At 52.7% G+C, this 22,045-nt stretch overlaps 1 protein-coding gene across 9 annotated transcripts in view; it reads left to right on the forward strand.

Annotated features, from left to right (window-relative positions):
• Positions 1-19,202, forward strand: part of RREB1 (ras responsive element binding protein 1) — a 145,572-nt gene extending 126,370 nt beyond the window's left edge. For 8 of the 9 annotated variants that reach the window (XM_064280217.1, XM_023557665.2, XM_010597562.3 and 5 more), the window contains 4 exons: positions 84-2,997; positions 10,188-10,352; positions 15,971-16,762; positions 18,391-19,202. In XM_064280217.1, coding sequence (XP_064136287.1) covers positions 84-2,997; positions 10,188-10,352; positions 15,971-16,762; positions 18,391-18,893 — 4,374 coding nt within the window. In that variant the 3' untranslated portion in view covers positions 18,894-19,202. The remainder of the gene's footprint in view (positions 1-83; positions 2,998-10,187; positions 10,353-15,970; positions 16,763-18,390) is intronic. The other variant, XM_010597563.3, reaches the window with a different exon arrangement.
• The last annotated feature ends 2,843 nt before the right edge of the window (positions 19,203-22,045 follow it).

Genomic DNA, 22,045 nt, shown 5'->3' on the forward strand with positions numbered 1-22,045 from the left:
GATGCTGGGAAAGTGGTGAGATACTTTCTGCACCTCGGTTTCATGATTTTTAACATTCTCCTTTACCCCGGTGTCTGGTGCAGGCCTGGTGTGAAGCAAACCTGCGGCGGTGTATCAGCGAACAACACCGCTTCGTCTGCGAGACCTGCGACAAGGCATTCCCCATGTCCTCCTCACTTGCCCTGCACCGGCAGATCCATGGCGCCGGAGACCCGGGGCAGGAGAAGCCACAGGCTGACCCCCTGGCTGGGGATGTACTCGACCAGAAGGTCTTCCTGGCCTTGCTGGGCCTGCAGCACACCAAAGATGCGAAGCCCAGCCACGCCGAGGAGCCGCCGCTGGACGACAACCAAGCCATCCAGCTCGAGACACTCAGGTGCCAGCTACCTCAGGAGCCCGCCTGCACCAGCCTGCTGAGTCTGTCCCCATTTGAGGCCACCTCCCTGGGTGGCCCACTCGCTGTCCTCCCAGCCACCAAGGAGAGCATGAAGCATCTGTCCCTGCAGCCCTTCCAGAGGGGTTTCATCATCCAGCCCGACAGCAGTATTGTGGTCAAGCCCATCTCCAGTGAGTCAGCCATCGAGCTGGCCGACATCCAGCAGATCCTGAAGATGGCCTCTTCAGCACCCCCCCAGATCAGTCTTCCATCACTTTCCAAGGCCCCAGCCACCCCCATGCAGGCCATCTTCAAGCACATGCCCCCACTGAAGCCAAAGCCCCTGGTCACGCCACGCACGGTGGTGGCCACCTCCACGCCCCCGCCCCTCGTCAGTGCCCAGCAGGCCTCCCCGGGCTGCATCAGTCCCAGCCTACCCCCTCCGCCACTCAAGCTGCTCAAGGGCTCGGTGGAGGCCACCTCCAATGCCCACCTGCAGTCCAAGTCCGGGGCCCAGCCCAACGCCTCCACGCAGCTCTTCCTGCAGCCTCGGGCAGAGCTGCTAGGCCAGCCTGAGATGAAGACGCAGCTGGAGCAGGACAGCATCATCGAGGCGCTGCTGCCCCTGAGCATGGAGGCCAAGATCAAGCAGGAGATCACAGAAGGTGACCTCAAGGCCCTCATGGCAGGGCCTGCCGGCAAGAAGACGCCTGCCATGCGCAAGGTCCTGTACCCCTGCCGCTTCTGCAACCAGGTGTTCGCCTTCTCAGGGGTGCTGCGCGCCCACGTGCGCTCCCACCTAGGCATCTCCCCATACCAGTGCAACATCTGCGACTATATCGCCGCCGACAAGGCCGCCCTCATCCGCCACCTGCGCACGCACAGCGGGGAGCGGCCCTACATCTGCAAGATCTGCCACTACCCCTTCACCGTGAAGGCCAACTGTGAGCGGCACCTGCGCAAGAAGCACCTCAAGGCCACCCGCAAGGACATCGAGAAGAACATCGAGTACGTGACCAGCAGCGCCGCCGAGATGGTGGATGCCTTCTGCACCCCGGACACGGTGTGCCGGCTCTGCGGCGAGGACCTGAAGCACTACCGGGCGCTGCGTATCCACATGCGGGCCCACTGTGGCCGCAGCCTGGGCGGCTGCCAGAAGGCCCGCAAGCCGTTCGAGTGCAAGGAGTGCAGCTCGGCCTTCACGGCCAAGCGCAACTGCGTCCACCACATCCTGAAGCAGCACCTGCACGTGCCCGAGCACGAGATCGAGAGCTACGTCCTGGCCGCCGATGGCGCCGGGGGCCCTGCTGACGGGCCGGCCACAGAGGCCGCCGGCACGGCGGAGGAGGGCAGCGGCGGCGCCTCGGCGGACCGGAAGCCCATCGCAGCCTTCCTGGAGGCCCAGAACGGCTTCCTGCACGGAGGCCCTGCCGCAGCCCCCCACGTCTCCGTCAAGCTGGAGCCCACCAGCAGCTTTGCGGCAGACTTCAACGAGCCCCTTGACTTCTCCCAGAAAGGCCTGGCCCTGGTCCACGTGAAGCAGGAGGGCGCTGCCTCCTTCCTTGGCCCCTCTGCCCTGGCGCCCTACGACTGCTCCATGGAGCCCATTGACCTCTCCATCCCCAAGAATCCCAGGAGAGGAGACAAGGACACGGCTGCTCCTGGTGAGGCCGGGAAGCCTGAACAGGAGCCCCAAGACAGCGAGCAGCCCCTGGCCTGCCCGCCCCCATGCCCCACCCTGCCAGGGGTGTTTGGGCCCAGTGGGAGCCTGGACAAGCCCGCAACCCCAGGGCTGGCCGCCTCGACAGCACCCCTCCGGGAGGCCCCCACTCAGGCCCTGCAGGGCCCCCTGCAGCTTGCTGTCCCCATCTACTCTTCAGCCCTCGTGAATAGCTCACCCCTCCTGGGCAACCCCACCCTCCTCAGCGGCCCAGCCCTGCTGCGGCCGCTGCGCCCCAAGCCACCCCTGCTCTTGCCAAAGCCCCCTGTGACAGAGGAACTGCCTCCGCTGGCCTCCATTGCCCAGATCATCTCCTCCGTGTCCTCAGCCCCCACGCTGCTGAAGACCAAGGGGGCCGAGCCAGGGCCTGCCAGCGCCAGCATCGGCCCCGCAGTCCCTGAGACCGGGGGGGGCACCATACCCAAAGCTGCCCCCACCCCCACTGACACCACCAGCCTACACGAGTCCGGGGACCCGCCCCCGACAGCCACCAGCCCTGAGGCCACCTCTCCCACCGAACAGGGGCCAGCTGGCACATCTAAGAAGAGGGGCCGGAAGAAAGGTGCGAGGAGCCGGCCCAGGGTCAGCGGCGGCAGCAATGTGGACCTGGACTCCAGTGGGGAGTTTGCCAGCATTGAGAAGATGCTGGCCACCACTGACACCAACAAGTTCAGTCCGTTCCTGCAGAGTGCCGAGGACGACGTGCAGGAGGAGGGGGCCACAGCCTCGGCTGATCCCCATGGGCCCAGCGACGAGGAGCAGGCCAGCCCCCCTGAGGACAAGGGGCTGAGGGCCAGGCGGAACTCCTACGCCAACTGCCTGCAGAAGATCAGCTGCCCCCACTGCCCCCGGGTCTTTCCATGGGCCAGCTCCCTGCAGAGACACATGCTCACGCACACAGGTAAGAGGCCGCTTCCCAGCAGGGCACCACACAGTGGGGGCGGGAGACTCGGCGGTGGGGGGCCTTTTCCCACAGCCTGTCCCCATCTTCTCTCTGCCTGGTCTCAGAAGCAGAGGGCTTGCCTGGCGATGCTCTGATGGTCCCTGTGTACTCTTAGTAACCAGAATGACCATTTTGACCAGGTCGTTGACCAGAATGGCCTTCTGTCCTGTGTCTGAGCCCTCCATGGACAACTGTTGTTGCAGTGAGATGTTCAGGTGTGTTAGTGAAAGTGAGCATAGGCTGGGCAGAATCCCTCGCTTCCATTGGCCTTGTGCTCTCTCCCCAGAAGGGCTGAGCCCAGGCAGCAGCCAGGAGGAGGAGGGGACTTTACGTTAATGTGATGGAGCATAATGGGCTCTGGGCTGCTCACTGAGGCAGCCGCACTTTCTCGCTCCTTATGGAAACCGGGGGCAGATGGTGTTGGGGCTTTATTGAATTATATTTATGCAGAAATTGTCAGCTGCTCCAGGGATAAATAATAGTCTAAGCACCGGGCTTAAACAGCCAGAGAGATAGCCCACAGGTGGAAACGCTCTCAGGAGGCTCTGAGAAGCCCAGGGGAGACTGTCTCCACTGAATGAGGTAGAACAGTGTAAGGAAGGTCCTGGGCTGTCCTTGGGAGCAGGAATGTGCCCAGAGGAGACTGGAAGGGAAGAGCCCCTGTTGAGTCGTGGGTAGGAGGGTTGGGGGTTTCCCAAAGTTGCACCAGCCATAGGATTGCTCTGTGGATGCCAGCCTTCCTTGCTAGTGGGGTGGGGCCTGGAACCCAGGAATCAAGTGGTAGAAGGCAGGATCGAGTCAGCAGTGCCAGTCAACAGAGAGATCCTTTAACTGGAGTCAGAGTTTCTAGATTCATGAAGCATAGGCTGTGTTTGCAGGCCGCCGTTCTCCTTCCTGTTGAAATCACTTGAACCTAAGAGAGTAGAATAGTAATTTTAATGGTAGGAAGACAGGGTTCAAAGAGAAGGTGCCCCACACAGCGGTCTCTTCTTCTTCCCTTTTGGGTGACATCTGTGTGTCCCAGCAGAGCGTCTGTGGAGAAGTTAGTATTTCTGCAGATGGCCTGGATCTAATTATCAGCCTGGCTCTTGCCCTCCGTCACCGCTCTCCTCGCTCCCTGCTGAGCCAGCCTCCCTGTCCACCCATCTTCAGCTCAGCCCTGGGTCCCCATCCACCCGTCTTCAGCTCGGCCCCGGATCCCCGTCCACCCGTCTTCAACTCAGCCCTGGGCTGGGCAGATGGTGTGCGCAGGTCCCTTGGATGAGGGCGTTTATCCTTGGACATTCTCCTGACCATCCCTAAGCCAAGGGAGTGGCCAGTGTTTCCTCTCGAGAGCTGTGCCCATGTCTTTGCTGATGCCCCGTGTAAGTTCCTACACACAAACCAGCCGTTGTGATTGTCTGGCGTTTGAATGCTAAAATGTCATGGTCAGTTTAAATTTGGCAGGGTTGGAAACAGAGCAAGGAGGAAGGAGGTTTGCTGAGGAAGGCAGTGATACTGTGGGGTAGGGTGGACGTAAGTATGGAGACACTGCGTCGTCTCCTTCAAAGTCATGGTAACGTAAGAGACGTGTCGGCTTGGGCCCAGCTCACATATGTTCTTGTGCCTGGGACTGTGGGCCTTGACCTAGACAAGGGGAGCATTCAGGGTTGGCAGAGAAGCCTTTTAGAGCTAGTCTGTGAGGGTGATGTTGTCCCCATTTTGCCAGGAAGAAGTTGAGGCTTGCAGAGGCTAAGTCACTTGCCCAAGTCCTATGGGGAATAAGAGGTGGAACTAGAAGTCAAAGGCAGAACCAAGTTCTCTGCAGCTGTGCCCGTGGTCAGGGTGCATGTGGCCTGCGGAGCCTCTGTCAAGGTATAGAGAGAGTCCTGTCATCTTTTCACCTAGGTCCTGACACATCCTGCATGCAACAGACTTGGAAGTGGTTTGAGATGCGCGTAAAACACAGATCTAAAGGAGAATATTAAAGACCTAATACGGACATTTCTGTTAATTACAGGCCTAGAAACCGTGTAAGGGTTTGCACCCACGAGGCTGTGTACACTTGCTCTGTGTGTTTGGATGTCACTGCTTTCGTTCCAAGAACAATCTCACTGACATCTTTGTTAAATCTTGTTATAAAGCACTTAGTCCCTGGGTGGTGCAAACAGATAATGCACTCAGCTGCTAACCAAAAGGTTGGCAGCTTGAGTCCACCCAGTGGCACCTAGGAAGAAAGGTGATCTTCCAAAAAATCAGCCACTGAAAACCCAGTGGAGCACAGTTCTACTCTGAAACACATGGGGTCACCACAAGTCAGTGTCAGCTCGTCACCAACTACTACAAAGCACTTGGCGATGTTTGGTTCTGTGTTAAGACATTTTCATTCATCAAGCGTTAGGGCTGGAAGGAACCCAGGAAATCAGCTAATCCAGTCCGCTCTGCACAGACCTACCATTTTCCTGGTGGAACGTTCTGCTGTTGGAGAATCTCAGAGCGGAGTTTTCCTCCCACCTAATTCTCTGTGAGAGATGCTGCCTACAGAATCTTTGAAAGAAGACTTAAGGTGTTCAAAACCAAATCATTGCCACAGAGTGATTCCAATTTGTGGCAACCCCATGTGTTACAGAGTAGAACTGCTCCATAGGGTTTTCTTGGCTGTAATCTTTACGGAAGCAAATAGCCAGGTGTCACTGGGTGGGTTTGAACCTCCAACCTTGAGGTTAGTAGTTGAGCACAAACCGTGTGCCCCACCCAGGGGCCATAGGCGTACGTTTAAGAGGACAGAAATTAAACATTGACTTTGAATCTGCCCTGTCAACAAAGGTGTCATATAGGGAAGAGGAGGTATTTTTAATTGTAGTATTAAAGTCTAGCTGGGTTTTGGCCAGGTTCAGATTGCACTGAAGTTAGAAGTCTGCATCTTGAGAGGGGCCTTCTCCTGGCCTCTCGGCCAGTGCAAGGACTCATTGTGACGTCTGTGCTTTGTCTCACAGACGTGCTGTCCCCATACCCCCCCCCAGAACAGGTAGCGGTAGGTAGACCAGGTGTTAAGCAGGATTCACCAGCTTGCTGAGGGCCTGGAGTAGACAGCGGCAGCCATCTCTGAGGCTCAGGTTCCAGGAATTGTGTTTAAATGAGGAAGCTGGCGGTCTGTGTCATTTTCATATCCCCAGCTGCTCTCTGCTCACACAGCTGAATTTCCTCCTTCCATTCCCTGCCTGCACCGCCTCCTCACCCATGGCTTCCTGTCAAGCAGGAACAGTTCCTGGTTCCTCACCTCTTTGCCTGAACCGTGTCAACACTTCAGGAGAGAGCCCTGCACTGTTCTTTCTCCCCCTCCTCAGCACCTCATGGGTTTGTAAGGGCATGGGTGGAGGAGAGAGTGCCAGAGAACAGGGCCAGTGCCTCTCAGCCTCTGCTCTTTGCTTCCTCCTTCCCCTTCCTCCTCTTCACAAGATGAAGTGTTTGGGACTGTGATGGCGGAGATTGCCAGTTGCCACATCCTGGGCTCCCCAGCCTCCCTCAGGTTTCTCACAGTTTTATTCCCTTCTCTTTGCCAGCTTGGGGTTCTCTCCACCCACCAAGCATCAGAGTGAAAATCAGTAAGATTTCCAAATGTTGGTGTGGAAAGCACTTCTGGTACCACTTGTACTTGGCCACTGTCACGCAGGCCCACGCATGCGCCTCTCCCAGGCACAGAAAGAGCCGACTGCAAGGGGGGACGATGGAGAGAGAGAGGTCTGAGGGGCGGAAGCCGCCTCATCTCATTTTTAGAAGGCACCTGTAAGGTTTGCCTCTGTAATGTTGACCCACTCTTCTTACCCTGATTCTCCTTGGAAAATGAGCAAAACTTTAAAAATGCGGTCACTCCTGTTTTTCTGATCGTCTGATGGAGAGCTCATTACCTAATCATCAGACTTGTGTGTGTGTGTGTACGCTCTTCATCTTTTATTATGGTAAAAATGTGTATAACAAAATTTACCATTTTAACCACTTCTGGATGTACAGTTCAGTGGCGTTAAGTGCGTTTAGTGTTAGGCAACCATCACCACTATCTGTTTCGAGATCTTTTCCATCACCCCAAATAGAAACTCAGTGCCCCTTAGACAGTAACTCTTGTTCTCACCTCCAGCTCCTGGTGATCTGTAATCTACTTCCTGTCTATCCATTTGCCTATTCTAGGTATTTCATACAGTATTTGTCCTGTTGTATATTTTGCTGAGCATAGAGTCTTCAGGGTTCACCAAGCTTATTCCTACTATTCACTTTCTGACCCAGTGCCTGCCAGATGGTACAGCTGAGTATAAAACTCTGTCTTCATTTTTTGTCTGTTCTGTGAGAGTCAGAATTGGCTGGCTGGTGCTTTTAATGTCCCCAGTGGGGCAGGTCATAGGTTTTTGGAGCAAAGGTACTGTGGTTGCAGGTACTTTTAAAAACACCCCTGCCAAGGCAGGAGTTGGTGGCAGTCATCAAATAAATAAAATTATTTGTTTCTTTACATATAGTTTAGCCATCGACAAGGTTTTTTTTAAGCCTGTAATGTTACAAAAAGGCTAATGTGTTCCTACGTACTGGGAACCCAGTGAGCACAATACTAGCTACAGAACAAGGCCTGCACGGTGACATGGGGACTTTTAATGACTCTGTGTTAGCTGTTGCTTTGGGGACCTCCATAACTGATACATTGTGTGGCTGTCGTTGAATTGTTTTCTGAATTTAGCATTATTAATCTTCCTCATAGGGCCCTGGAGGCAAAACAACTAAGCACTTGGCTGCTAACAAAGGTTGGTGGTTTGAACCCACCCAGCAGCTTCGCAGAAAACAGACCTGGCGATCTGCTCCCATAAAGATTCCAAACCAAAACCTGTTGCCGTTGTGTCGATTCTGACTCATAGCGACCCTATAGATTAGAGCTTAGGAAACCCTGTGGGGTAGTTCTGCTCTGTCACATGGGGTCACTAGGAGTCCGAACCAACTCAGCGGCACCTAATCACAGCAGTCTTCATTACGGAACATCAGTCTGTCCAGACCAACTGTAAAAGCAAAGCACTTAGCAGTGTGAAAATTACCGGGAAACTGTGTAATCCATGGAAGCGGGGAAGCAGTCACTTTCTTTGAAATCAAGAATCCTCTCTACCTGACTCTGTCCCTCTCTATCTTGCGTTACATGAAGAAGCTCTGATGTTGCCTTTTGAGGATAAACTGTTAAAAGGAAAAGCATTTTTTTCTTACTTAAACTGGGGCCAAATGGTCATTAAATATTGGGTACAATTTTTAGTGGAAAGCCGGAATTTGAAGGTTGCACAGTAAAGGTTAAAATCCTTGACTGCTAGCTTTCATGCAGAAGCGTGATGATTTTTTTAAATTCACGCTAAATTTTTAAATTACAGAAATTTAAAGAAATAATTATAGCAGAAAGCCCCTACTGAGCTTTGTGAAAGAAAACCTGGCGGGGTGGGGTGGGGTGGGTTCTCAGGCGCCAGGGTGCTTTAGCGTCTGTCAGGTAGCTTCTTCAAAGTCCTGGTGCCAGACGCCCCTTGTGGTTCCCTGAGTCTCTGCTCGCTGCTTGTTCCTGACATCCGTATTTTTAAAAAAGCCCCACTGATGACTGGGGAGTAAACGCCCCTTTCTTTTAAGACCTGATGGCAGGACTTGGCGGTGCTGTTGGTTGTTCGGGGTGCTGTGTTGCACGCTGATTGCACTCTGTGAATGATGCCCACTGGACTTGTGCAGTGTGCTTACTCCTGCCCCCAGAAAATAACGCGGCCCCTCGGCTAACTCGGGCAAGAGGCCAGCTCTGTCCCCTGGCGAGGGCTCTCTGGCTCCTGCCTGCAGGGCAGTCCACACGACTCTAAGGTAAGGCTGATGTATGTTTGAAGGGAGCCACGCTGCAGCACTTGGCCGCCAGCCTTTGATGAGGGCGATGCCAAGGTTGCCATATGGAAGCACAGGGCTGCAGTGTGAAAGTCCTGTGTGTTATTAATATACCAAACCTTTCTCCTGCAGAATCAGAAAGGAGAACCTTAGAATCCAGTGATGGGTTGGGGAGGGAGAGAAGAATCTGGTGACACAGTAAACAGTTACCCACCACCTTCTCTCCTGAAGCCCCCAGTCTCTAGCGTCCACCCCCTTCCTTCCTCTCCACACTCTAACCCCCTCTGCCCTTACCCTTTCCTCTCCCTCGTGCCCATCCAGGTAGACAAATTGAAGGGGAGTCTTGCATTCTGAAACATCATGTTATAGTACAGAAAGAATCCAAATAAGAAAGGAGCATAAACAAAACAAGCCAGAGAAAGGGGAGGGGAGAGGGGAGGGATCGTTTCCTCTGGGTTTGCCCCATTTGTAGAGTTGGGAGGACAGTAAGAGAATGGGGTGGGCAAGGCCAGGGCAGGACTTGGACCCCGTTGGTTCCCAGAGGAGTGCTTGTGAGCTAGTGCAGCCCCGGATCTTCACTGGTGACTTAGTTACTACCCAGCAGGAGCTCAGTGCAAGGGAACAAAGAACCTTTAATGCTGCGAGGAGCGCTCCTCCTCCAGACTGGGTAGGACCACAGTAACCTAGGGCAGGTGTCACTGGCGGATGAGTCAGGCCTCAGCAGCCCTGGGAAGTCGGAGCTCACAGCTTCTAGTGGGTGTGTGGAGTGACCAGAGCCACCCAGCCCCTGGGGAGCCAGAGCTCAGCTCCCCCGGCTGCCTGACTTCTCCCAAGGGAAATGATACCCAGGAGCTAAATATTCCTCCCAGAGGGCGGAGTTCTCAAAATTGTTAATAAGCATCTTTTACTTTTGATACAGTATAGGTGTTTTTTAGCCAGGCTCCAAAATCCCTTCACTTGTACTTGCGTTCTCTGTTGTCGTTATTTACATCTTTAATTGTAATGCCATTGTATGTCATTTGTATAAACATGTATGTCTCAGTTTCATTGTTAAATTTCTTTCAGTACTTTGAGGACAGAAACTCATTCCGTTCCACTCAGGATAAGGAAAATGATCACTTTAGTCATCGGTGTTCTCAGTATTTTTTTTTAATGTAATTTGTTTATTTTCTTATAAGGAAGGGGCGGGGGAGGGAACAAATGTCGATAATCCCAGGAAAGTAAATCAAAAGCAACTTTTACTTTTCATTTCATTAGAAAGCCAGATAAATATATATTTTTTTCCTGTTCAGGTCAGAAGCCCTTCCCTTGTCAAAAATGCGATGCCTTCTTTTCTACCAAATCTAACTGTGAACGTCACCAGTTACGCAAACACGGAGTTACCAACTGTTCCCTGAGAAGAAACGGGCTTTTCCCCCAGTCCAGAGAGAGAGATGGTGGAGCTCATGATAGCACAGGTAGTGCCTCCAGGTTGTGGAGAACGGAGAGAGAGGGAGAGAGACGAGGGCCCTTGGTGTGCTGAGAGTTACAGAAATCTCCCCTGTCCAGGTCGCGGTGGGCGAGGTTTCCAACGTCTGGGTCGGATTTAGAATCCAGAAAGGTGGACCCTGCTGGGGATTGGAGTGTGACCCCAGGTCGGGTCTGCCGAGACATCACAGCAGGACTGACTGTTTAGCCAGAATCCCAGGGGGTTCAGGACTCAGCGCTGGTGCCCCTGAGACTGTGTCCTACGTGCCAGGGCCGCGTTGCCTCCCCCGCAGCAGGCGCCTTTGTGTGTGGTTTGGGCACCTCTGGGAGGTGGGGGTGAGGGAGGGCTTGATTTCAGCTAATTGGTATGAACACATCTAAATGTATATGAAACGTGAAAGGCTTGGGGTTTTGGTTTTTCAACCCCGCCATGAAGAGCAGGGGCGGGCTCCCGTGGATCTCAGCATGTTGCTTGTCAGAATCTCGGAATCACAGTAGATGGGCCCCCACAGGCCGAGTGATGCTGAGGGGAAAGGCAAGGGGCCGTTTTCAGGAACTCTCTCCCCAGTCAGGATGGGACTGCCCCAGTGTTTGCAAGAGCACCCTGCATGTCCTTTCCGTAATCACACCTCTGCCTGGCCTGCATCGGGTATTACTCTGATATGCTGGTTTGTGCTTCTTCCTCCAGCCCCCTGCAGAGCAATTAACAGCTGCCCAGACTTCTGCCACCTTTTTTGCTCCTTTTAACTTCCAAACATTCCACCATCTCCAACTGCTGGCGTTCTCCGCCCCCATCCCACCCCCAAAACACCAAAACAGAATAGGCAGCTGCAGGTTACGTAGACATGACACCTTGGCTCTTGGTTAGTAACAGGATTACAGGCAAATCCTACAAACCCTCCTGGTTCCCCATTGCTCGGGAGCCTAGGAGAGCCCCATGACTGTATCCTGTGGCTTCTTCCTCGACTGGGGTGGGGGTGGGGTGCTGTGTTGGTCTGGGAGGTGCCGCAGGCGGGGCGGTGGCGGGGGTGGTCAGTGTGGACTGGAGCTGCGGCATTGGGGTGTGCCGTCTCACACATGGGGGATTCCAGCCTACCCCCCCGGACACCTTGCCCTTATCTTGGGATGGGGGCTGGGGCATCTCCATGGGTAGCATTTCCAGGTCCCTTGTAGGAGAAAAGTGGCAGCTTGGTAGTGCATGGTTAATTGCTTGACTGTAAACTGAAAAGTGGTTTGAACCCACTAGCCAGTCTATAGAAGAAAGATGTGGCAGTCCGCTTGTGTACAGATTACAGCTTGGAAATCCTGTGGGGCAGTTCTACTCTGTCCTGTAGGGTCACTATGAATCGGAATTGACTAAACAGCAGTGGGTTTGGGTTTTTTGGTTATAGCTCTAAAACTAAGGGCAGTGGTGGCTCAGTGGTCGAATTCTCACCTTCCACGCAGAGACCTGGTTTGAGTTCCGGCCAGTGCACCTCATATGTAGCCACCACCTGTCTGTCATTGGAGGCTTGTGTGTTGCTATGATGCTGAACAAGTTTCAGTGGAGCTTCCAGACTAAGACAAACTAGGAAGAAAGGCCTGGTGATCTACTTCCAAAAGTCAGCCATTGAAAGCCCAGTGGGCACAGTGGTTCAATCCAAAACCAAATAATGTGGATGGCGTCCGACCAGGCAGTGTCCTATGCGTGAGGGTTGTCATGAGTCAGGGGCCAACTGGAAGGCAGCTAACAAGAACAAGAGTCTAAAATTATAAAAATTGTAGTTGGATTTGCTCTCATGACCCCCTCCTCCAGCTTCCATTTCCACATACTTTGCCAGGCATTCTTGAGTAAAGCAAGTGGTAGATGAAGACTGACAGACCCTGCCGTGTCCTGGTTCCCTGGGAGCCAGGAATCACTGGATTCGTCCGCTGCCCGATGTACAGGGAGCCCACAGTGAGCTTCAGAGCACACACCGGGGGCAGACGATCGGTCGATCGCTGTTGGTGTTCAGTAGTCGCCAGTACCTTACCTGTTGGCCCATAGTGCTTTACCCACAGCACTTCTGAAGGCGGGAAAGCCACTGGTCACTGAGATATTTGAAGGCAGCGTGGTTTCCCATGTCTGGAAAAATCTTAAAAATGTAATGGCCCTGTGTTGGCTGCATATTTTGCATTCACCATCCTGATCATACAGAAAGAACATAAAAACTTCTGCCACCATCTGCCTGGGCACCTCTACAGAAGCCTGTAGACACAGAGTTAAGTCGGAACCCAGAGCCTTAGCTTCAGTGCCGGACCAGGTTCGACCCTGTGGAGTATTTAGCTCTGCAGCTACAAGTTTTGTTTCTCCAAATCCAGCCCAAGCCCTTCCCTACCTCCACTCTTCCCTGGAAGTTGTATAGGTTTTCTTTAAGGGACACAACTTCTGGAAAAGAAAATTCACTAAAAGTTGTAATGCAAAACCAACAGAGAGAAAATACATGTTTGGTTAACTGTGTAACAATCCGTGGTAAGACGAGGACTAAGATTTCAGAGGCAGAGAGGGAGGAGACCAGGAGGCTGCCTTCAGTGACTTCCAGGAAGCTTTTAGGACCAGGTGAGCATAATGGGGGCTGGAGCCTTCACAGGGGCTCCCTCCCTTGAAGTTAATAGTGAGCCTCTGGGGGAAGACCATTAAGAAGCAAAGGCAGGAAATGACCAAGGAGCTTCTTGCAGGGTTTTCTAGCTTTGTACGTTTAGGTTACATTTTCTTAAAATCCCTCAGCATATGTTGCAGAGCGGGAGTCTGCCATTTTTAGTCACACAAAGGGCCTCCCCAAATCTGGAACCTAGATTTACCCCTAAGAAATGCTGCAGTGGGGGGAATGCTAGCTAGTGGGACGTACTGAATATTAAGAGGTAAACTGGAGCTCCTAACTCCTCTCATGTGGGCGGAGAGTGCAGTGGGCCATTCTGTCCTCGTACCAGCATCGTGTGGCAGTGGGCACGTACATTGTGGACTTCTAGAATCAATAGAAAGTCTGTCAACACTGTCCCCTACCAGCCTGGGAGCCCCCCTCCAGCGTGGATGGTGCTGCAGGAGATGCCCCAGGCACCAGGGCAAAGCACAGGCAGAACACACCCACTCCGTGCGCCGCCATTGCCCAGTCAGATCCGTGATTTCAACTGGTGGGTTGTCAGGTTGATTTCTAGGAAGCAATAGCTCTTCTGCTGGGATGACTGGGAACATCTCCCCTTCCCTGAAGGAGCAGCTGCAGGTTGTTATCGACAAGGCTGTCATGATTTGTATTGAGGGTGGAGACCAAAATAGGACCTGGCATTACATGTTGGATATTCTTGATATGTGAAGAGGTTCAGGCTATTGTTCAAGAAACTCACCAATCAGCTGGAGTTGCTTAAAATGTGAAGGGCAGGGGTTACCCTGCTCAAACACTCCCCCTAGCGGAAGTTGGGTAGAGTGTAACCAAGCTTCCTTTTATTCCCCAGAGGACGTTAAGTAAGAGAGTGAAGGCACCATTTTCTATACAAGACTGAGTTGAAGGAGTTTCTGGTGACTCCTCTGCTGAGAAAAAGTTAATAATTAAGAGAGACAGCCGAGAATATACTGAGACAGAGCGAAAGACACCAGAGATTACGCCTTTTTTTTTTTCCCTTTTTAACGTAACTGCCCACAGAGTCAGCGCGTAAGAGACTGAGCATTCTGTGTCTTTATTATCAGAGCTGATACCAGAATTCATTCAATAGATGTTCTGTACTGAAATGACTCGAGAAAGCATCTCGTCTTTCCTCAGAACATGCCCTAGACGTTGGTGTGTATTTCTCAAGATAAACTATTCCCTAAGCTTTTGGATAATTTCCAAAAATTGCTTCTTTTCAAAAGTTTTACATTCACACCACAGTTACTTGCTTCCTAGCATATATCTATGCATAAAAAAACAAACACTTCCAGGTACACGAAACATCTTTAACATAGTAAGGCAATAATGTTTTGATGCACATCGCAAAGTAGCACCCGTTTATTCTTACAAACCAGGGTATGTACCTTGAATTTTTAATATAATAGGCTTTACAGGGGTTGGGTCATAACTCAGGACCCAGGAACTGCCTGTAAAGATAAATTAAATGAAATAAAGTATGGGGAGGATTCCTGGTGGCGCGTTGCTTAAGAGCTCAGCTGCTGACCCAGAAGGTCAGCACTTTGAATCCACCAACCGCTCCTTGGAAACCTCGTGGGGGCAGTTCTACTCTGTCCTGTAGTGTCACTATGAGTCAGAATCGACTCCACGGCAACAGTTTTGTTTTTTTTTGTGAAATGAAGTACGTGGAAGTGCTGTGCAAACGGCTGTTGGTAAGCCGGCAAGCGCCCACACAGGCAGTGAAGAGTAGGTGCTGGTCCCTTCAGTCCACGGGGTGGGGGAACTAACTCCTTTACCCTACCCTGTGACCCACTTGATGGCAGATAACCAAGTGTGTGAAGCTGAGGAAGAACAGTGAATATGGGTTGACATTTTGGTCCAGCTAGTTGAAAAAGTGGGACCCAGTTTCAACGTAGTGATCCTTTGCTGGCCGAGACCTTAATCGCAGACCTGAGACACTGAGAAATTTGTATCTTATGTTTGTGCCCTGACTCAATGCACTGAGTCAGCCTGATTATCGGCAGAATTAACTGGCCTCTGGATCTACAGCCAAAGAGCAGGCGCCAGCAAGCTTCACCTTCATAGTCCTAGAACCAGAACTTTTAAAAGGCATTAAGTTCTCATTCACCTTAATAAGAAGCACAGTGTGTGCCCGACAGTACCGTCACCTGTTTGGTGTGGCTTATGTTTCATACTGCCATCCCTTCAGGAGGTCGCTACAAACTGGGGGGAGTGAACAGAGACACAGCCAAGGGACGTGAATCAAAGTCTGCAGGATCCCCCATCTCCCCGCACCCTCCCACCCTCCACAGCCTCCTGTACTTCTCTGGGTGCTCCGACTGTACCTGGCATAGATGGGGGACCTTCTCTTTGACATGCATCTACTGTCACTGGGTACTAACCACAGCCAGGGAAGGCACAGGTGTGCACGAGTCTCCTTTTGCTTCTGACTTCTCTACGTGGAAGTTAGGCAGGTGTGTGTACCATATACACAGGACATTTGCTGTGCAATTCTCATCAGACGCTGTGTTTTGGACTGTTGGCGGGGGGGTGGTGTGTGTTGCATGTTTGAGTAATCTCTTTGCACTGGAAAAATAACTTTTACACCTTGGCTTCCTCCTCCTCCATAGTGCTGTGAGTCTCTGGAATGCAGCCAGCTCTGCTCCCTCTAAGCTCCCTCTCTGCACTGCCCTGGGCCACTCACCTTCTTGGGTAGTGGGGGTCAGGGTGGGCAGCTCATGGGTGGCAGGGCAGGACTTTTGAGGCACAGTCAGCCCTGTACACCCAACCTACATATAAGTGGAGGCCGTTCCTGCCTTTCTTAGATCTCCCAAATTCACCTTGGTCCTTCACGGGGTGGAAGGAGTAGCAAGAATTTGGGACAAGAGAGATCCTTTGGGATATGGGCCGCTGGGGGTGGGTTCATCTGGAAGGGGGCTTTTCGGTAGGTGTCCCATCTCAGGCCCTTCTCCCTCTGTGCTTGCTCACAGATAGCCAGTCAGACACAGAGACATCGGCGGCAGGAAGTGAGGTGCTGGACCTGACCTCACGAGAGAAGGAGCAGCAGGCACCAGAGGGGGCCCCTGAGCCTGGCCCGGTTGAAGAAGACCCCCCTGCAGAGGAGGGCAGGGAAGGAACGACCTCCCCTGCCAATGGGGTGGAGAAGGCAGAGGAGGAGGATGGGGAGCAAGGCGAGACCCGAGCCGCAGAGGAGAGAGACGAGGAGGCTGAGGGCCTAGAGGAGGACACCGTCAGCAACAAGAGCCTGGATCTCAACCTTGCCAGCAAGTTGATGGACTTCAAGCTGGCTGAGGGTGCCACGGGCGGCGGGGGCTCCCCCCAGCAGGAGCTGAAGCACGCCTGCAACGTCTGTGGAAAGAACTTCAAGTTCCTGGGAACCCTGAGCCGCCACAAGAAGGTCCACAGCCGCGAGGAGCAGAAGGAGGGAGGCAGGCATGGAGGGGCTGAGGGGCCACCTCCCACCCCTGCAGCCAGTCCTGCCCCTGAGCCCGAGGAGATGCCTGCAGGCCCTGCAGCTGTGGAGCCGGGTGCTGGGGAAGCCTTGGCGGAGAAGCCACAGGAGGAGGTGGAGGGCATCTCCGAGGGGGAGGGCATGGCTGAGAAGAAGGCCTCGGAGAAGAGCGACGATGACAAGAAGCCAAAGACAGAGTCCCTGAAGAGCGTGGCCAGCAAGGCCGACAAGAGGAAGAAGGTGTGCAGTGTGTGTAACAAGAGGTTTTGGTCGCTGCAGGACCTGACTCGGCACATGAGGTCACACACAGGTAAGGGGCCGGATGAGCCGTGGCATGGGGACGGGCTAACGTATGCCCTCGCCACAGGGCACAAGACACCCCAGAAAGGGGGCGCCTGCTCACAGGAGCTGAGCTCTGCCCTGCCTCTCTCAGGCTGCCATGCTCAGACAAGGATCAGACCCCTAGGAGCCTTCGTGAGTAGTGGTAGAGACAGGACCACAGACAGAGTGTACTTGGAACAGCACCTGTGCCCTTCTCGCCTGGGTGAGACGGATTTCACCAGCTGTCGTAGTCATTGGGCACATGCAGGCTTCCTGCTAGCAGCGCTCTCAGGAGCACTGTAGACTAAATAGACCTGTGGCTTTCTGAGCCCCCTTCTCCCCATCTGTGGAATACGGGTAGGTGGCTGCCCCAGCTGTCTCACAGGAGGGCAGGAGTAACCACAGGCACTTTGTGTATTGGGCATTGGGGCCTGGGGAGAAGTTGTGGGATTTGGCCTGGGCAGCAGCAGCAGTGCCCCAGACCTCTGCTGGGAAGCCCTCATGTTGCCATCAGTCAGCAGTGAGACAGGAAGCTTGCTGCAGACCTGCAGCATCATAGGGACTTTTACCTTTGCTTCAGCCAGGCTGCCGAGACTGTACCAGGACCCTCACCTGGCTGCCATGCCAGCACAGGGGACAGGGTGTCCTGGGTGAGCACTAGCCTTGTTCCTCCTGGAGCCCACCACCTAGGAGGTGGGGTCAGACCCAAAGCAGAGCGACCTTGATGCACAAATGAAGCTACACGACACAAACATCCTTCCTCTGCCACAGGAGCCGCAGGCCTGCTCACTCGGTCTCTCTTCCATTCCCCCAGTGATGCGTCCCCACAACATGGACCCTCATCTGCACACTCATGCCCACTTACACCTACACTCACACACCTGCATTCACACACATGCTTGCCCCTGCACTCGTGCTCACCCCAGTGCTCACACACACACACACACACTCAGGCTCACCCAGTGCTCACACACACACTCAGGCTCACCCCAGTGCTCACACACACACTCAGGCTCACCTAGTGCTCACACAGTCTCACTCCAGTGCGCACACACACACTCAGGCTCACCCAGTGCTCACACACACACACTCAGGCTCACACACGCTCACTCAGCCTGTACATATTCAGCCTGGCCCAGGCCATGGCCCTTAGGGAGATTAGCAGGCCTGTGGTGTTTGGTTCTGACAAGAGGGATATTCTTGGGATCCCGACAAGTGTTGTCCTCAGCTGCTCAGTGTTTTGAGCAGGAGGGAAGCCACAGCTGCTCTGTGTCATAGTTCAGGGTGTGCCTCTGCCCTGACTGGGGCAGGGCCGCTATCCTGCCATCCTGCTGCCCTATGAGAGGGCCCTCCTGTCGCATCCCAGGCCCTGACCCAAGCCAGCCTGGATCGCCTGAGGCTTCTACTTTTACATCCTTGATCAGAATATAAAATCACAGGCTGGGAGGCTACTGGGGGAGAGAACGTGCCCCTTTGATGTCTGCTCCCCAGGTGGCCAGTTCAGACAGATAGGGGTTCCCCAGGTAGGAGGGAGGCCTAGGCCCCCCACCAGGTCCCCATGCGCCTTGGCTCACTCGTCAGCCTTACGGATACTGCCTTTCTGTCCCATCGCTGCAGGGGAAAGGCCGTACAAGTGCCAGACCTGTGAGCGCACCTTCACACTGAAGCACAGCCTGGTCCGCCATCAGCGCATCCACCAGAAGGCCCGGCACCACGGGAAGGACGGTGACCAGGACGAGAAGGGTGAGGAGGACAGTGAGAATGAGTCCACCCACAGTGGCAACAACCCCATCTCAGAGAGTGAGGCTGAGGCCACGCTGACCACCAGCAACCACATGGCCATAACACGGAGCCGCAAGGAGAGCTTGGCCAAGGAGGCCAGTCGCAAGGAAGAGAAGGCGGCAGGTCGGACGGCTGCTGCCTGCCAGGCTGACTCCAGCAAGAGTGCACCCAGGGCCACCCCTGGGGCCGGCCTCAAGGAGCAGGCGTCTCAGGGTATGGCTGACCAGGAGGCCCCGGCGGCCGAGGTGCAGGACCTGCTGGAGCTGCCTGGGAGGAGGCCAGCCCAGCCCATCCTGGCTGCTGCCGAGGGCTCCACTCAGCTCCTGGGCATGGAATGAAGCGTGTCCTTTCCCCCCGTGCACAGAGCCAGCAGAGCAAAGCGCCCCAACTCTGCACTCTCGAGGCTTCATCAGCGCCCTTCTGCGGATGGAGAGCGTGAGCATGCACGCGAGAGCTGAGCAAGAGCGAGGCAGACGCGCCTCCGTGCCATAGCCTTGTGGCCCCACCAGCACCACACAACACACAGACAGATCCAGTGCCTTAACTACTTTACCCCAGACCCTTTGGTATCAGAGTTTTTGTTTTGTTTTTCCAAAATGACTTAAAAAAAAAAAAAAGGCAAAACAAATCTTTTAATGAATTATTTGGAGAGGACTTTTTCATTTAAGCATTAATGTTACTTTTCGTATTCGTGTGTGTGAGCTTGTTCTTGTGAATCTGTGATAGTACTCTTTGTTCTGTGAGCAGGAAACAGAAGAAAAAAGATGCCCGTGGATACAATAACTGGAATAAAATGATGTGAATTTCATGTAAATTACCAGAGGAAATATGGATAAAATGCTAATTTCTCAAATAGACCTTTTTTTTTTTCCTGTTTGCTACATGGTAGAGCTGAATCTTGTCCCTGGTGTTAAAGGAGGTGGCTGATGAAAGTTTCCGGTTTGGTTCAAGCCCAAACCAGGCAAGATTCCAGCCTCCACCACACGCTGTTCCCACTCCCGCAGCAGCAGAGACGGTCGTAACTGTCTCGAGACATTGGTTCTTGCCTTACAGAGAAGAGTTACCCTGGCAACGTAACCTATGGAAATATTGTGCACAGCTGTCATAGATTTTATTCCCCCCTTTCAATATATGTATTATTAATATTATTGTTATTATTATATTATTATTTGTAATTCATCAGTCTGCGAGTCTCTGCATTCAGCAGAAACAAATGGGCAATATTTGTCCCGTGAGCCCGGTGTCGCTGCCGGGGCCCCGCTTTTGTGTCTGGCCACAGCGGGGCCGGCACCCTTGTGGTAGCTCTTCTACTGTACTTAGACCAGCCTTCTTCCACAACTGGAGAACCCACGGGAAGCAGTGAGTGTCCTCTGGAACCACAGGGGAGTGTGTCCCCCCCAAAAGCATGCACGGCGCACGGGGACCGCTCAAGACGCCAGGTAGTGGTGAGCAAGGTCTTCTCAGTCTTCCTGTTAAACGCAGCCCCAGCCTTACCCCGCTGCGTCACTGCCATTTGGAAAGCAAGGAAATACTACTACTGGTAATAAAGCTACACATGCGAGGTTAAGAAAAAAAATAGATGTGTAATTACCTTCCTTGAGTTCAGGGTTGGTGCTTGAAGATGAAACTTGCTGTTTGTAGTTTCTTAAATAGCCTGGGCGCCCCTGGGTGCAAAAAGGCAGGCTTTTTCCCCGTGAGCACCCTGTGCCGGCACTAGAATTCCCTGGCTGCAGCCACCAGCAGTGGAAAGAGAGATTCTACTGTAGCTGAGCTCCTGTTCAGCATCTGCCCTCTGCGAGACCTCCGGGACGCCCGGCAGTCGAGCTGCCCATGGCTCCCTGTACTGTCCGCCACTTGAACCCTCTTGCCTCACCCTGCAGGAGGAGCCCCTTCCCAGGGCCCTGCCCTTGGTGTCCCCTGTGCCCCTTCTGTGCTTACTCTGCCCTCGTGCACATGGAGATGCACAGACCTGTGTTTCTCCACTTCCTCCCCTGTCTCTGGTGGCTGCAACCCAACTGCCCGACGCCGACGGAAGACGGAAGACGCATGCATGCTCTTGAGAGAATGGCGAGTGATACTGTTGCAGATGACAGGAAGAAGGCTGAGGTATCTATGACTTCTAACTGTTTGAGGGATGTATGAACCAGCTTAAAAATGAGATTTTATTGAGTCTAGGTGAATGCAAATCAGAACCAATGCCTAACTTTACTGTGTGGTCTACTTGTGAACACCAGTTCATACAGCCCTTGATTTTTTTTTTTTATTACTATTGTTGTTGTTATTATTTGGGGTTTCTTGTGTTTTTGTTCTTCTTTTGCAACTCCCCACACTAAAACTTGCAATATTGTGCGGGAGAAGCCGTGACTAAACTCTACGCTGCGGTGAGATGTAGGGTGAGGAGCTCCCAGCAATGTAGCCGGGACTGCAGCTGGCAATAATCACTATTGATTTAAAGCTTTATTTAGCCTTTATCTATACCCTCATAGTCGATAAGGTCTTGCCACATTTTATTAGTGAGGTTGAGAAATGTATTATTTGTTTGTTGTTGCCCCACCGCCCCAATATTAAACTGTGAAATTTGTGATTTCTTTAAACTCTGGGTGAATCATAGCTTAGTTTGCATGTCAGCTAATTTGTTTCTATACATTTTGTTTGATTCTCTTTTTCCTTCTCTCAGGGCTTTTACAAAAAAATATATATATATGGATCTTCTGAAAAGTTTTTTGAGGTGCAAGTTTTTCTCTTTGTTTTTCTCGTTGATTAAGAACATAATGCTGAGATTCAATCACTACATTAAACACGTGACTGTGAAAGCGAAACAAAGTGCCCCCAAATGGCTGTTTTCCAGATCGCTCTGGGGAAGCTACGCGACAGTCAGATGCCAGTTTCAGAAAGATCTCCTGACCCTCTGCTGGTCTCTCTCCTCTCTTCCCTTTCTTCCAGAAGGAAGTTAATCCTAGTGATTTCAGCCCACGCATTAAACAGGAAACAATAATAAATGTGTAGAATCCATATTTTTCTAAAGGGAACTGAAAAACTGCTGCTACATGTAATGTACAAAACTGGTTTATGCCACATGAACAGAGAATCACACGTTTGGTTTTGGTACTTTTGTTCCTCTTTGTGTTCGATTGTATAGTACTTCCAAATTCAGAATGAAAGAAAAACTGTTCTGTATCAAACCATCTAAGCAATAAAATGGTGTATTTTAAAAATTGCAGCTTGCCCGTCACATGGTTGTCCTGTGATTTGCTGTAATACTGTTGTTTTGCCCCATCCCAGGCTTGCAGCCCGTTCACTGACAGGTAATCTGTGTGACCTGCTGGCTGACAGGTAGTCTTATGTTAACCTACCGGCTTACAGGTAGTCTGTTGCCTGCCGGCTGACAAGTAGTCTGTGTTACCTGCTGGCTGACAGGTAGTGTGAGTTAACCTACCGGCTGACAGGTAGTCTGTGTTAACCTGCTGGCTGACAGTCTGTGTGACCTGCT

Source organism: Loxodonta africana, chromosome 1 (assembly GCF_030014295.1).
Source record: "Loxodonta africana isolate mLoxAfr1 chromosome 1, mLoxAfr1.hap2, whole genome shotgun sequence".
In the NCBI taxonomy this organism is placed as follows: Eukaryota; Metazoa; Chordata; class Mammalia; order Proboscidea; family Elephantidae; genus Loxodonta; species Loxodonta africana.